The sequence below is a fragment of the Artemia franciscana genome, unplaced genomic scaffold, assembly GCF_032884065.1.
Source record: "Artemia franciscana unplaced genomic scaffold, ASM3288406v1 Scaffold_1012, whole genome shotgun sequence".
Taxonomy (NCBI): Eukaryota; Metazoa; Arthropoda; class Branchiopoda; order Anostraca; family Artemiidae; genus Artemia; species Artemia franciscana.
The window spans coordinates 42,671-58,183 of NW_027062722.1; the positions used below are offsets into that span (position 1 = coordinate 42,671).

Sequence of the window (15,513 nt, forward strand, 5' to 3'; positions counted from 1 at the left end):
TCTAGAGAATAAATACTTGGGGGGAGGGATTTTCTAGTGGAGGAGTAGCCAGATTTTCTGGCATTATGCAAAAATAAGATCCAAAAGTAAAAAAGAAAAACAAGTTTTTTTCAACTGAAAGTAAGAAGCAACATTAAAACATAAAACGAACAGAAATTTTGCCATATATGGAGGGGGCTGTCCCCTCAATAATGCCCCGCTCTTTACACTAAAGATTGCCTTTTTTTCACACCTCTACTTTTTAAAGTAATAGAACACTTTTTAATGGATTTTTCAAATGACTTTTTCAAAACAGTTTTATAATTGATAGCAAAATAAAGATTTTCAATTGGAGCAAAATGAAAACTCAAAGTGGACATAAAATATACCATATACTAGGTGAGCTATGCTTCTCAATTCCTCACTTGTTGTGCTCAGGTTTTTTAATGTTTCAAAAATAATTCCCATTCCAAATCAACGGTTCTTGTGTTTAGAAGTTTGTTCCCAAATAATTCGAAACAAAGTCTTGCTTTTTTAGTTAATTCACAAAAAAATGATCAAATGAAAAAGACTGTTTAGTCTACGTCGTAAAACTAGTGGTTGTTAAGAATGGCATAGCTATTCATCAACCAATAGGATGGGCACAAGTACATCCTATTAAATAGAGAAACTCTTGGAAAATCTCAAAGAACTCATAGATTTGGTCCATATAACACGGATTTACAGTTGAGTTTAAAAAGTCATTTGTTTGACCTGGCTGTTCTTTTGAATTTTCTCTTCATTTTTAGCTAGATTTATACTTTTTTAGTAAAAGCCATTGCTATAAGCTTTGTCTGTTCATTCATCTTGTTTCGTGTTTGTTTTAGGCTGTCCATTATTCATTAACCGCGATTATTTATGTACTAAGAATAAACACATATATAGGTATATACGTATATAGCCTGTGTATACTACTACTACTACTACTACTACTTTTAACAACTCACCACAGCACCAAGCCATCTGAGGTTAACCCAGCTACGCATGCTCCCTTCCATCCCGATCTTTTCAGAATCTCCCTCTTTACACCCTCCCAACCCAGATAGGGACGACCTGTTTTCTGTTTAGCCCTAGACGGTTTTCCAAAAGGGACAATCTTCAGCAATCTGTCATCCTTCATCCACAGAACTTGCCCTAACCAGCTCAAGCTTTCTTTCATTATAACCCTAGAAAGCGTGATTGAACTACACTTTTCTTACAGGCTACTGTTTGAAATACGATCAGTCAGCCAGGACCCTAGTACAATCCGTAAGCAATTTCTCTGGAAAAACATCTAGTAAATCTTCATCCACTTATCGGAGCACAAATGCTTCAGAGCCATATTTGATGACTGTCATCATTGTAGCTTCCAATATTCTAATCTTGGTTCGCACACTCATCTTTGTATTCTCCCAAACTTTTCTTTAATTGTGAAAAAACACCCTGAGCCTTGGCTATTCTACTTTTAACATATTCACTGCTCTCACTTTGTTTGCTAATAATATTGCCAAAGTAAGTGAAGCTGCCCATCTGATCAATGTTTTGTTTTACTCAACGTCACCTTTTCCTGCTCACTTATTCCTATCCTTAGTGACTTAGTCCTCTTAACATTAATTTTCAAACCTATTCTACCACCCTGAACTCACAAAACCTCCAACAGTCTACTCATTTTGCTTACAATTATATCTAGGATGCCTGAAATATCAGCATAATCTAAGTCCAGGAGAGTATATATATATGCATGAAATACATAATATATAGATGTATAAATATAAATATAAATATTTGAAAATAAATATAAATACAAATTCACAAGAAAACTAACAAATATTATGCTATACTCATAGTTCATGGAAATACTAGCTAGTCGGCTATATTAACAGAATAATATGTGATTCAGAAAATATATAAATACAAAATGATACATAACATAAGAAAAGAAACAATATAAATAAAGTACACAAGAAAGAAAAAATAAATAAATTACACTTGGAATAACTTGAATGGATATTTCGCATGAATAATGTAAAAAACCTTTTCCACAAGACAAGTTTTTCAAAGGAAAGTAAAGAGCTCCATTAATCCAAGAATGAGTAAAAATAAAGTCAAATAATCTTCCAAGCGCAAAACTACCAAAAATGATTATCACTAAATAAATGAAACTCGAAACGAACAGAAATTACAACAAGTAGCCGAGTCAAACTATAACCAAGGAAAAACTAACGCGAAACTAACAAACATAAAAACAAATGACAGTGAATTTTCAGTTTAATTAACATGCACTGACGTTTCTAAGTTAAGGTTTTAATAATTTTTCATTAATGAAAGTAAGAAAGGCAAAAACATTCCAGACGTATTTTGTTACGGAAATAGTAAAAGTCCTCAATGATTCAACTTAAGGCCCTCAGTCGTTCTCGATATATTACTGAGGTGTCTTATTGACAACCATAAGCACATTGCCTTCTGATTTGTTTTAAAGACAAATTAATTTTAAAATATAAAGGGCAATTTGCACAATTTTGGGGGGTGACATCCCTAATATCTCTAAGGACATAGTTGCTGAAGCGCTCTACTATGCTGAAGAAAACAATTTTCTCCAAATTCTGACTGGATACGTTTAGAATATGCTTGGGCTTGAGAAAAGATTCCCTTGGGAACTTTGATTAAGAATTAACCTGAGTGATTTCCCTAGAGTCATTTAATATCCGACTGTTTAGATCTATTTACTATTGAAATTTTTGCAATTTTAACTCGGTTTACTCAGTAGCGATATCTATTATGGATCTGGAACAGTGTGGTATCCGTTTAAAAACAATTACAAGCAAAACAGGCAGCTTGCAGGGTATCAAATGTAATAAATGGTCTCATTTTAGTCGTGGAAAAACTAAATACTCTAATGACTTGAAGAAGACCTATGTGTGCGTAATTTGTACACAAAAAGATTCCCCAAAAACCTTTACTCTGAAAAAAATGACATCGAAAAATAATAGTCCGAAACAGCAAAGTAACAACGATTAAATCCAGGATCAACTTTAAAAGAGCCCTTGTCATCTAAATCTCCAGGCATTCCTGGCGGTGCACTGAGAATTATGGATACTATAGAAAATATCACCGAAGAAAGAAATGACTGCTCAGGTCCTGATCTGAGCTGTCTCTTGTGTTAAGAACCGACAAAAGACAGTCCTTCGTTTTATTGTCATCTTTGCTTACACCGATGAAGATGAAGATGGTCTTGCAACAGACCATATTCCTGAACGACGTGTCTGCAGATTTCACATAAGGCGAGGCCTCAGAAAGGCGGAGAATTGCACGTTTCTCCATATTTGCTTGGAGTATTTCACAGGCATCTGCCGTGATGAGTGTTGTATTCTGCCTCACAGATCTCTGTATAAAAAATTTGCTCATGGCCTTTGTTTCCTGAACTGTTGTCCTAATGTGCATCTCACTTCCCACAGAAGGAAAACGCTACGTTGTGGAAGGTAAGGAGTAGTTAATGGAAGGAAAGAACCCCAGTGCTTGCTCTAATTACCGTCCTATCACTCGTCTTGTTTTGTTAGTAAGCTATTTGAATATGTACTGCTACCGGCCATTAGCTCCAAGTGCAATTTTACACCATTCCAGCTTCGTCTTAGAAAAGGTATGGGCTGCGTTCAAGCTCACCGTATTGTGGGTGGGCTAATGAAACAAGCTGCTGCTAAAAAAAAGTCCCCTGTATGGTTTGACTGTTGACATATCTAGTGCTTGTGACGATGTAATTCATTCAAATGCTTTATTTTCTCTAGCAGCCTCAGGTGTTTACCTTTCTACTGTTTCCGTGCTTAAGTATTGGTATGCTAATTATTCAGTTAGGGTGAAGTGGAATGGTACTGTAGGGGAGTATATTCCTGTTAAAAAAGGCGTTAGGCAAGGTGCCGTGTTATCCCCGAGCATATTTAAATGTGTTTTAGCTTGGTGTCTCCAACGTGTTCAACCGTCAATTTTTTACAATGATAATTTAGGCATTAGTCACGTTGCATATGCTGATGATGTTCTGCTTCTTAGCCGGACAGTTAGGCCTTTCAGTTAATGCCTCCAAATGTGAGTTTTTGTGTTTTGGGAGTCCTCCATCAGCATCACCTCTTTGCTTGGGTTCTTCAATTATACCATGTTCAGCAAATATTAAATGGTTGGGTTTCTCTTTTTCCACGTCACTTTCGTCTACTTGCTCCGCTATTACGTCTAGCTTGCTGAAAAGCATGCGGGTTGGATACGCGAAAATTTCACCAAATCGTGGTCGGTATAACCGAAAAGGACTATGCTGTCTTTATTCTAGTTTTTGCGCCCTTGCTGTTTTTTATCTTTCTGGTTTTGCTTTCCTCCTTTGCAAGAAGGATATAAGGAAAATACGCTCAGGATATATTAAGTATTGCAAGTATTTGCTGCGTCTGCCTCGGTGGTATCGGAATCATACAGTCGTTTCCAAATTTGACATCATTGATGCACCCTCGCAACTGAAACATTTATCTAAAGATATATGTCTTAAAACTCGGCAAATGATTGGTATTTTTGACCCTCTTTTGCCATTTTTTGAATTGAGGTAATTTACTTAAGTTGTATATTGTTATGCTGCTATGTTATTTATGTTGTTATGTTTTTTGTCTTGTTTTTTTTTCTTTTTTTGTGTGTTTACTCTACAGTTTAATGTACTTTATGGGTTATAAATAAATTATTATTTTTATTTTTCTTACTGTTTTTAACCGTATTCTAACAATAATTCGTGAGTGTTTTAAATTTGCTGATGATTTAACTGTTTTATCACTGCGACTAAGCCCTCCGACTACTGAACAGTCTGTCTTGATCAAAATCTCTCATGATCTAAGAGCTTAATTAAGAAAGCTAAAACAGACGGTCAGTGAAACTAAGAGCTCTTATATGACGTTTTCCTTCCTAAAGGGTAACAACCACTCTTCTCATAATTCCATACTGCCAACAAAGAAAACTGTTAAAATACTTGGGATTCTTTTGGACGTGATTTAAGATGAAATTCGCACGTTGACTATCTGACTAAAAAAGGCGCCTCGCTTTTACATTCATTTTCCAACCTAAAAAGATTTGGTACACCAACTGAGGTTTTAAATTCTGTATACTACAGCTATGTTAGACCTTCTCTTGAGTATGCATGTCCTGCTTGGCATCCAGGATTGACAAAAGATCAAAGAGATAGACTAGAGACGATACAAAAAAAAAGCTGTAAAAATTATACTTGGACAAAACTACTCAAATTACGAGGATGCACTGAAAAACTAAATTTGGACTCAGTTGATAGTCGTAGAGATGGCTTAACATATAGATTTGGCTAAATTCTTAGACTTCCCCAACTCATTGTCGTCTACTACCCATCCTTGAGAGCCCCTCAACTGAAGGACCAGTTACTAGACTCCGACAAATAAAAAGGAATTTTCCACAGTTACTGACTTACTCAGCCTATAGTACTGAAAGATATCGCAAATCATTTGTTCCATATTTTACCCGTCATTTTAATAATATTGACACGACTAATATTTAATGTTTGATTAATATGTGTTTGATTAATATAATGTTTGTTAAAATTTTCCTGTGAGTGTTCTTGAAGGTATAAATTATTTTTGTCATGAATGCTAACGCTAGTTCAGGCTATTGTAGTGAATAAATATAGTCTATTCTATAAAAAGGGCACCAGATACTCGTGCTATAATTGAAGTGCAAGGGGGAGGAGTTCCCCTTTCATATATCTAGTAAACACATTTTAAAGAAGTAAAAACATAGTGAACACATTTTAAATGTATTTTGTTTTCAGTAAAGTGCAAATTATCTTCTGCTTTTGACAAAGCATGGAAGTTTTCAGGCCTACTCATGTTAATTTTATTCATTTTGAGTTTGAATCGGTTATTTATTGTATTATTTAAATTTAAGAAAAATACGTTTAAAATTTTTTAACTTTTCATCTTTAATGTATCACAAATTATCGAAACTTTAAGGAATATATATATATATATATATATATATATATATATATATATATATATATATATATATATATATATATATATATATATATATATATATATACATATATATATATATACATATATATATATATATATATATATATATATATATGTACATATATATCAGTATATGTATATCAAACTGACAATCCACGGTCATTTTTCTCAGAAAAGTGCAAGTTATGTTCTGGTCTTGAGAAGATATGGGGGTTGTAAAAGACATAATTTCCATAAATTTCAACTACACTAAACAAAACAGCTATCTCAAAATCTTGATTAGACATTTTTTTGGAATTGATGGCCGTTGGAAGGGGGAGGGGGTGGGTGGTTGCCTTCTGTTTATTTTTGACTAGTAAAAAGAGCACTAGTCGTTTCAATTTCCAATCAAAAGAGTCTTTTTCAAAGTTTCTGCGACAGCAAATGGCCACCTAAAAATTTCTATCAGATACACCTTGGAAAAATACGAGGTGTTGAGGAGGGAGTTATCCACCCTCCATTTCTTTTGAATCTAAAAAGAACACTAGAAATTCAACGAGCACCTCCCGAAGTTTATAAGATCATCTTGTCTGTATATACCTTTTTTTTACCCCTAAGGCATAACTTAGAGTCCTTGCCCTTAAGTCTGAGGAGTTGTCATCCTCAGAAACATAATTTCCAGTCCTTTGAATTGCTTTGAACAAAATACATGTGAAAAAATTTGATTGGATGTATTTGGGGAAATGGTGAGCGTGGGAAGGATGTTAGTTACCCTCCAATTACTCCTTTGATACAGAGTGACCTGGTCTAAAAAAACACATAAATAAATAATATATTGTGCCCATGTCGTTCTTTACTTAGGCAGGACTATTGAGCTACCTATAGTACCTTATATGCCCCTCACACATAACTCACAACCCTTACCATGAAGGGTCTGGGGGGAGTTGTCATCCTCAAAAATTTAATTTTTGAGCTTTCAATTATGTTAAACAAAATGGTTATCTCAAAATTTTGATTGGACGTGTTTGGGGAAATGGTTGGCATGGGAGGAGTGTTAGCTGCCCTTCAATCATTTTGAACTATTAAAAAGGGCCATAGTCCTTTCAATTTTGAATCGAATGAGCCTTTTCCGAAGCTTCTACAACAACAAATAGCCATTTGAAACTTTATCAGATGCATTTCGGGAACTTTTTAGCTGCGGACTCTAGGGAGGGGAAGAGGGTTCACCTTCAAAGTCATAAATTTCGAGTCTTTCATTTACGTTGAACAAAGTGGCTATTTTTAAATTTTGATTGAATGTTTTCGGGGAAAATGGTGGGCTTGGGAGGGGAGTTAGATGTCCTCCAATCATTTTCAACTATCAAAAATAGCCGTTTTAATTTGAAATCGAATGAACCTTTTTCCAAATTTCTACGGCAACAAATGGCAATCTCAAAATTTCTATCAGATGCATTTTAGGAAAATACGAGGTGTCAGGAGGAGGATTATCCACCCTCTGATCACTCTGAATCTTAAAAGAGCACTACGACATCTTATTACCAATCCAATGAGTCCCCTAAATAGTTTATACGATCACCCTTTCTATAGATATATACCTTATATGCCCCAAGGCATAACTTATAACCCTTGCCCTAAGGCCTCTGGGTTGGGAGGGGGGGGGGTCATCTTCAAAGGCATAATTTCTGAGCCTTTAAACAACGTTGAACAAAATTGCTATCTCAAAATTTTTAACGGATGTGTCTGAGAAAAGCATGGGCGTGGGAGTGGGCTTAGTTGCCCTCCAATCACTTTTTATTATTAAAAAGGGTGCTAGTCCTTCCAATCTCCAAACGAATGAGCCTTTTCTAAGTTTATTCAAAAACAAATAGCCATCTCAAAATGTCTATCAAATATATTTTGGGAAAATACGAGATGCGGGGGAGGGGAGTATCCACCCTCCCATAACTCTGAATATCAAATAGCTCACTATAACATCTGATTAGCAATCAGATGATTCAATGAAGGGATATCAGCTGCCCTCATATCACTTTTGACTATCAAAAAGGACACAAATCCTTCCAATTTCCAATGAAAAGAACCTTTTCGGAGTTTTTATGACAACTCCTTCGATGGGCAGTGCCCGGGTAAAAAAAAAGCAGAAGAAAGATAATACACTGTGCCCACATCGCTCTTTACTAAAGCAATGCTATTGCACTGCCTATGATTTTGTTTGAATTGTTTCTTTTAGTCCAGTGCTTCCTTTAGCCTAGGATAGTTTTTCTTTCCAGCTGAAGGTTTTTCATAAGCTACCCATCTAGTATTTGTAAATCCAAACCTGTTGAGGATCTTCTAAGACGTCGTTGCATATTGAACAGATGAAACTGGAGTCAACATCTCCATTGAATCTATCAATATCAACCCCCATTTTAATGTCGACTGGTTTCTATGTTCTGATAACAATAAATTACTATATCTTGTTTGACCTAGATAATTTAGGTCAAACTGTATAGAGCCTGAATGTGTCTTGGTTGGACGATCTTTACTTCAGCCTAAATATTGTAGCTGAAAAAGAAAACTCATTTTACTCTAAATTAACACAAAATATAGTAGCAAAACCCTAAATGACTTGTGGACGAAGACGTCAAACCCCAAACAACGACCATAAGGGGAAATTTGCTCCATTATATTATCCTAAGCAAGAACAAAGCTACCTCCCTTTAATGGCTTTAAAGGCGCATGTTTTTCGCGCTGCTCGAAAAAAAATCACGTATTTTGAAGCAAATTTTTCAACAACAAGAACAAAAAAAACTGTATTATATATCTAGATAAAATTATTTAATGACAATCTATTTCAATTCAAACGTTAGAAAATTAATGCCTGAAAAATCTATTGAAGAAATATTTTGAATCAACAAATCAGCAAAATATTTTGCTAATTAAATTTCTATCGATTTAAAACGAATGTATATAACATATATAGAACATTGATCAAAATAAGTATTAGCTAAATTTATTGTTTAAACTACAATTAAATTATTATTTCTTAAAAATTACATAAGATTCCGAGAAGTTTAAGCGATTGAGGTTATTTTCCAGTGCTATAGAAATGTGTAATTAAATAAATAGTAATTAAGATGTCTGAACAAAAATGTTGCCATAAATGTTTTGGGACGTCATGAAGTCGTTAGTCTTTTGGCTTTTTGTTAAAACCGTTTTTTTTTAGACTTCATGGCTAACAAACCAATTTAGGAGATGTTCGAGGCTAGAGTATAGTAAAAATACCATTTAAATTATGGATTTATATGACTGTGGTGTTAAAATTTTTAAAATGTATTTAAATGAAAGTTCTAAAGTCGAACTGGCCAGCCATGACAACAAACAACAAAGAGAGATAAAACTCGATAAAAAAAAGTTCTCAGTTTTCGATAACAAAAGTTCTCGATAAAAAAAAGTTTGATGTTTTCATTGAAGTAACTCTGTTAGCTTCTTTTCCCTAAGTAGATCAGTAGCGAAACTTGTATTTATTATTGTTGGTGGTGGTTTAATTTGTTTTTTGTTTTTAGGGCCCCAGTCTCGTTTGGTGCTTTTTTGTTGAGTTTTATCACTCTTTGTTGTTTGCTGTCATGTATTTAAACTTTAAATAGCCTAAATTTGTACTGAAGGATATATAAAATTTTTAATGGCCTCTGTGCTACAGCTCATAACATATCCTAAAATGGCATAATTTTCAATGACATATTACAAATTTAAAAAAAAAGTGCAATTCCGATGTCAAATTTTTAAAAGTTAATTTTTGTAACTAGAATCCCCATGGTCCAGCAACAGATTTCAATTTTAAGCATGTTAAAGGCAAAAATTCTTTCTTCCGTCTTATGACCAACTTTTGGGAACTCATCCCTGGAATCAAAAATTTATTTCCTTAGAAATGACTCTTATAGTGAAATATTTACAGATTTTAGTTTCAAAACCTTCAAATGAAAAATGGTTTAGACTTTTTGGCACATTCTTCTGGACAAACTGAGACTTCTCTATGTTGTAGTTATTTAGCTCCAGACATTCGAAAAAATATTGCCAAACTGAACATATTGGCTTATTCCAAATAAGTTTTAAGGATATCTTTTGGTTATGAATTATGCTCATTTAGATTCTGTGACAGTTTTCTTTCTTATCCCTTTTTAGTTTTTAATTAAAATATTCTCATGTTCGTAATTTATATCAAAGGTTAATTAAAAGGGTTAGGGTTAAAATATATCAGCAGTCTCTAATTAAGTGCTTTGCTGCTTTCCTTGGACGGGTGCTTTTAAATGGTGTTTATTGTTTCAAATTTTATAAGAAAAAGCTAGTCAATAGTTAAAAAAAAGATCAAAGTAAAAAAAATACATAAGAAGAAGTAAAAAACCCAAAAACCACTGGGGATATTTCGTCTTTAGGATTGGCTCAGAATATTATGTTCAAGGTAGTCTGTCCCATTTTTGAGAATAAACTTAGTTTATTCTCAATAGGTTGAAGCGTTTCATGATGAAACTTGATCTGAAGAATAGCCACAAGCTCTAGATACATGATTGACAAAAATGGACCGGATCCATTCTCTCTGGGGGATTAGTGGAATATCCAGTGCTTTGGCGATTTTGGCGCTTCTGGACGTGCTAGGATGATGAAAATTGGTAGGCTTGTCAGGGACCTGTCTCAGAGACCTGCAAAAATTGGTTCGATAACAGTCACTTCCCCGATACAACCATCTTGGGGGCTGGAGGGAGAGAAAATATTGAAAAAAATGAGGTATTTTTAAATTGAAATTGGGTGTTCGGATATGAAATTGGATATTTAGAGTTCGGTGCTTCTGGACGTGCTAGGACAATGGAAATTGGTATGCATGTCAGCAACCTGCACAAATTGACTTGATAAAATCATTTTCCCCGATTCAACCATCTGGGGGGCTGCAGTGGGAGGAAAAATTAGAAAAACTGATGTATACTTAACTTACGACTGGGTAATCGGATCTTAACGGATTTTGATATGTAGAAGGACCTCGTGTCTCAGAGCTCTTATTTTAAATCCAAACCGGCATTAAGCCTCTGATTTTCCTTTTAAATTAATCTATTGCCTCTTAGAATTTTGCTAAAACTCATGGCTCTTCCGACCTCGTCAAAAGTGCCATATGAGCTCTTTCCTATTTTTTTTCACTTTTGCAAATTATCGACTGGGGTGAAAGCTGTCCATGAGCTCTCATGTAACTGAACCACCATACTCAGTTTTTCGGTATTCTACAAGTATGGGCAATATCATAGGGTAGAACACATCTTTACATGTTCAACTTTTTTGAAATTAAATCAAAAAATACTTTTTCAAGCTCAAAGTAAGGAGTAACACTAAACTTAAGAGATTTATTAGTCACAAATGTATCCATTTACCGAACCGGATGTAATTGAAATTATTCTTAATTTTTCTAATTTTTCCAAAAGGATATCAGTTAGTACCTGGGATTGTTATAATACCATTCAAAAGATTTCTCATTTGGTAAAAAAAGGAAAATTCTTTAGATTTAACAATTTCTTCATGATTTGATTTCCTAGCATACATAAGGCTTTCCACTTTATATTCAAATTCTCGAGCATAAATTTTTATATTAATTGATCACAGCTGTAGTGATAGCTGCAGGGGAACGAAGAGCAAATCGTAGCATATAGGAACCAAAACTTTAAAAAGATGCTTAGAAAAACTGTCTAGGCTGAAAAATTGGAACTGGTGTTTTCCCTCCATGAAAAATACCTCCCACACGCAGATATCCATTCCAACCGAAAATTTCCGATTAAAATTGCCCCCACCCCCCAAATAAAGTAAAGCAGCTCAGAGAAAGCACAGAATGAGTAGCTCAAAATGTTGATTAGATGGTCTAAGAAGTATCTGATAACCTCATGCCCCTCTTGTTCCGTTTTTTTCAGATCTCGAAAACTGCCATTATATTTTTCTGTCGTCCAATTTAATTTCGTATAACATGTTATAAAATCTTTATAATAGCTTGGGACTCCAAGAGATGTATGTTTTCTATTTACCCCCCCCCCCCTATTTACAATAATCTCATTAATCTTACATATCTTAATGTCTCTCTAATCTCTTATCTTCTGTATAATCTCTCTAATCTAGTCCTGGATGTGGCCCTGGGGAATATATATCAACTTCTTTCCTCTCGTCTCTCATTCAGAACTAATTCTGTATGTATGCGAAGGTTCAATGAGACTTGGGATGTTTTGGCAGCAAAGTCCACCCTCTGAGGCATATCCATCCCTCCATAACTACAGAAAAAACAGAGAACCTCATTTTAGAGGTTTAAAGGGTTCTAGACCATTTTTATCTGTCAAAATTTCCTTCAGTCCAACCGGAATCGCTGGGGGATATTGGTGCATGTGTATTATTCAGAACATACTCAATAAGTAAAGTTGAAGTTCACTGAATTTCTTTTGTGAAACAACTACGATGTAGGTACATTTTAATTAAATATTTGGCACTTATTCGTTATTCAATTGATTCAGTTCTATTCGGAACACACTCAAGAATTTTGCTGAGAAAATCCGGTTTCAAAGCCACAAAGACAAAAATCAATTAAGTTTGCAACACATAGTGATAGAAGATAGTGTCTGAATATGGACTTTTAAATTAAGATTCGGGATTAGCCAAACACTGAAAAAGATACTATTATATTTTTAGGATAAGGGGTTGTTGCCCACAACAAAACAGTGCGTAAATTGACACAACATGACTTTATAAAACTAACCTAACCTGACATCGTAGTTTGTTTCACGAAAGAACCTAACTTCACTTATTGAGTGTGTTCTGAATAATATACAAGTACCGGGAAATTTTCCAAGGGGATAATTTCCAGGGGGAGAACGCCTAAACAGGTTATTTTTACTCCTGTGACCAATTTAATCTCATTTAATGAGTACATCCCCCCATTGTTTTGACGAAGCCATTTTCTTCTGGAGGCTGTTTTACCAAGGCAGTATGGTTCAAGACAATGTCTTTTTGAAATATTAAATAAAAAAACTAGTTTTTTTAACTGAAAGTAAGGATCGACATTAAAACTTAAAACGAACAGAAATTACTCCGTATATGAAATGGGTTGTCCCCTCCGCAATCCTTCGCTCTTTACGCTAAAGCTTTTAATTGTTATAAAAAACAGAATTGTGGCAAAGAGACAAACTTGGTCGATACGATGACCCCTGGCGAAAAAAACAAACAAACAAATAAACACGCACCCGTAAATTTGTCTTCTGGCAAAAAAAAAGAAATTCCACATTTTTGTCGATAGGAGCTTGAAATTTTGCTAAAGGGTTCTCTGATACGCCGAATATGATGGTGTGATTCTATGACTTCGTTAAGATTCTATGACTTTTAGGGGTTGTTTCCCCCTATTTTCCAAAATAAGGCAAATTTTCTCAGGCTCGTAACTTTTGATGATAAAGATTAAATTTGATGAAACTTATATATTTAAAATCAGAATAAAAATCCAAATCTTTTGATGTATATTTTAGCATTAAAATTCCGTTTTGTAGAGTTTCGTTTACTATTGAGCCGGGTCGCTCCTTACTACAGTTCGTTACCACGAACTGTTTGATAATACGGTTGAAACTCATATGAAAACTAAAATCCATCCTTCCTCTGAAAAATTAAGTGAGCATTCTTGCTCCTAACCTGGCTAGTGAAATAAACGTAAATATTGCTGATCGCCCAACAGGAGGATAAAAATCCTATAAAAGTAATGTTCTATAAGGAATTACATTTAGAAAAACTAAAGATTGCAATCTACTCAATACAATATACAATAAAGTATTCTTAACCATGATTACATATTGGTGTTACCAAGATTACATGCATCAAGGCAACATGTACTTATAAATTGCTTGAATATGTAAAGAAAATTGGATAGAAAATTATATTTCAGTGCGTATTTCGGTTATCAATATAATTTTTTCATATTGTATTTTATTTTTCCATCGTATTAGATGTAATGTTCCACAATACAAAAAACAACAAAAATAACAATAAAATAAAAACGAAAACGTTCATTTCAAAAAGAAAATATGAATATGGCCAACCCGCTTCTCCTTTCTCCCTATTCTAATCCTTGAAACAGAAAAAATTTTCAGTGATTTTAGCCTACACAAAAATTGATATATAAGTTGTGAATTTTATTAACTTGGAATTTGATTGACTTGAGGAAAGAAAACAATCATCTTCTTAGAGTTTTCGATATGAAACACTTCAAGCGTTCTAAAGATATTCTATGAACATTTCCTTTAGAAAAATACACTTTCTTTTCAAGAAGACTTTAAAGTTTTGAATTCTTTTAATTTAAACTTTATTTCTTGTTACATTCTGTGTTGTCTTTTTATTTCATCATATTTTGGTATATTTCATTTGGATTAACCTAATTTCCCTTCTGGAGTATGTACCATTATGTACGCAACTACCGTGTTTTGTTTCAACAGGGAAAAAATTTACTGTACTATTTCTGTTATTAACAAGGTTACTTCACATGGTTATTTCACAATGTTCCAATGTTATTATCACAGTCTTCCTGAAGCCCTTTCTTCATTATGGCTTTTTCAAGCGAACTCGGCCGAATAAACAGTACCTTATTAATCGAAAACAGACTTTAAAAAAAAAAACACTTCATATGCTCCTGATTTACCTTTTTGAACCCTAAGAAGTACTAATGGAGATTTGGCTTTCCTGAAAAAGTACCAACGACTTTGCTTGAAAAAAAAAATACAAATAGAATGAAATCATGACATAAACTGATTATCTTAACAATCTTTTGGAATCTGGTATCTTACCTAATAACAACACCAATTAGAAAGCTTTGTTCCTGAACATTCAACTCAATCAGCTCCAATGCAACTGACACCAACAAACTGCGAAAAAGATAACAGCGAAAAACAAACGCTCTCTTCATCCTTTAAACTTTGCTGTCATTTTGATTATAATTTTGCTGATAAGATTTGGAGACGATAATAATAAAAGAAAAATGAAAAAATTATTAGGGTTCGATTTCTGGCGTAACACACTGACTTGTATGACGCTTGTTTTTTATTTGATATGAGACAATTTCGATTAAAAAGTATTAGCTCAATTAGTAGTGTAACGTCTGGTGATTTTGTTAACAATATGTAATTAGCAAGAAAATTGGGCAACTGATATAAGCAGTCTTAAAAGTTATTAAATAAAAAAAAACTAATTTTTTTAGCTGAAAGTAAGGAGCGACATTAAAACTTAAAACGAACAGAAATTACTCCGTATATGAAATGATTTGTCCCCTCCGCAATCCCTCGCTCTTTACGCTAAAAGTTTTAATTGTTTTAAAAAGTAGAATTGTGGCAAAGAGTCAAACTTTAGCATAAAGAGCGAGGGATTGTAGAGGGGACAAATCATTTCATATACGGAGTAATTTCTGTTCGTTTTAAGTTTTAATGTCGCTCCTTACTTTCAGCTAAAAAAATTAGTTTTTTCTTATTTAATTTCTGAACGTTTTTGA

General features: G+C 33.9%; 1 protein-coding gene across 3 annotated transcripts in view; it reads right to left on the reverse strand.

Moving 5' to 3' along the window:
• LOC136042278 (E3 ubiquitin-protein ligase NRDP1-like) overlaps nt 1-14,952 on the reverse strand; it is a 50,348-nt gene extending 35,396 nt beyond the window's left edge. For 2 of the 3 annotated variants that reach the window (XM_065727231.1, XM_065727233.1), the window contains exons 1-2: nt 14,816-14,952; nt 8,314-8,540 (exon numbers count right to left, since the gene is read on the reverse strand). In XM_065727231.1, the coding sequence (XP_065583303.1) occupies nt 8,314-8,403 (90 nt within the window). In that variant the 5' untranslated portion in view covers nt 8,404-8,540; nt 14,816-14,952. Of the gene's footprint in view, nt 1-8,313; nt 8,541-14,670; nt 14,769-14,815 lie in introns of those variants that run through there. The other variant, XM_065727232.1, reaches the window with a different exon arrangement.
• Nucleotides 14,953-15,513: the final 561 nt, after the last annotated feature.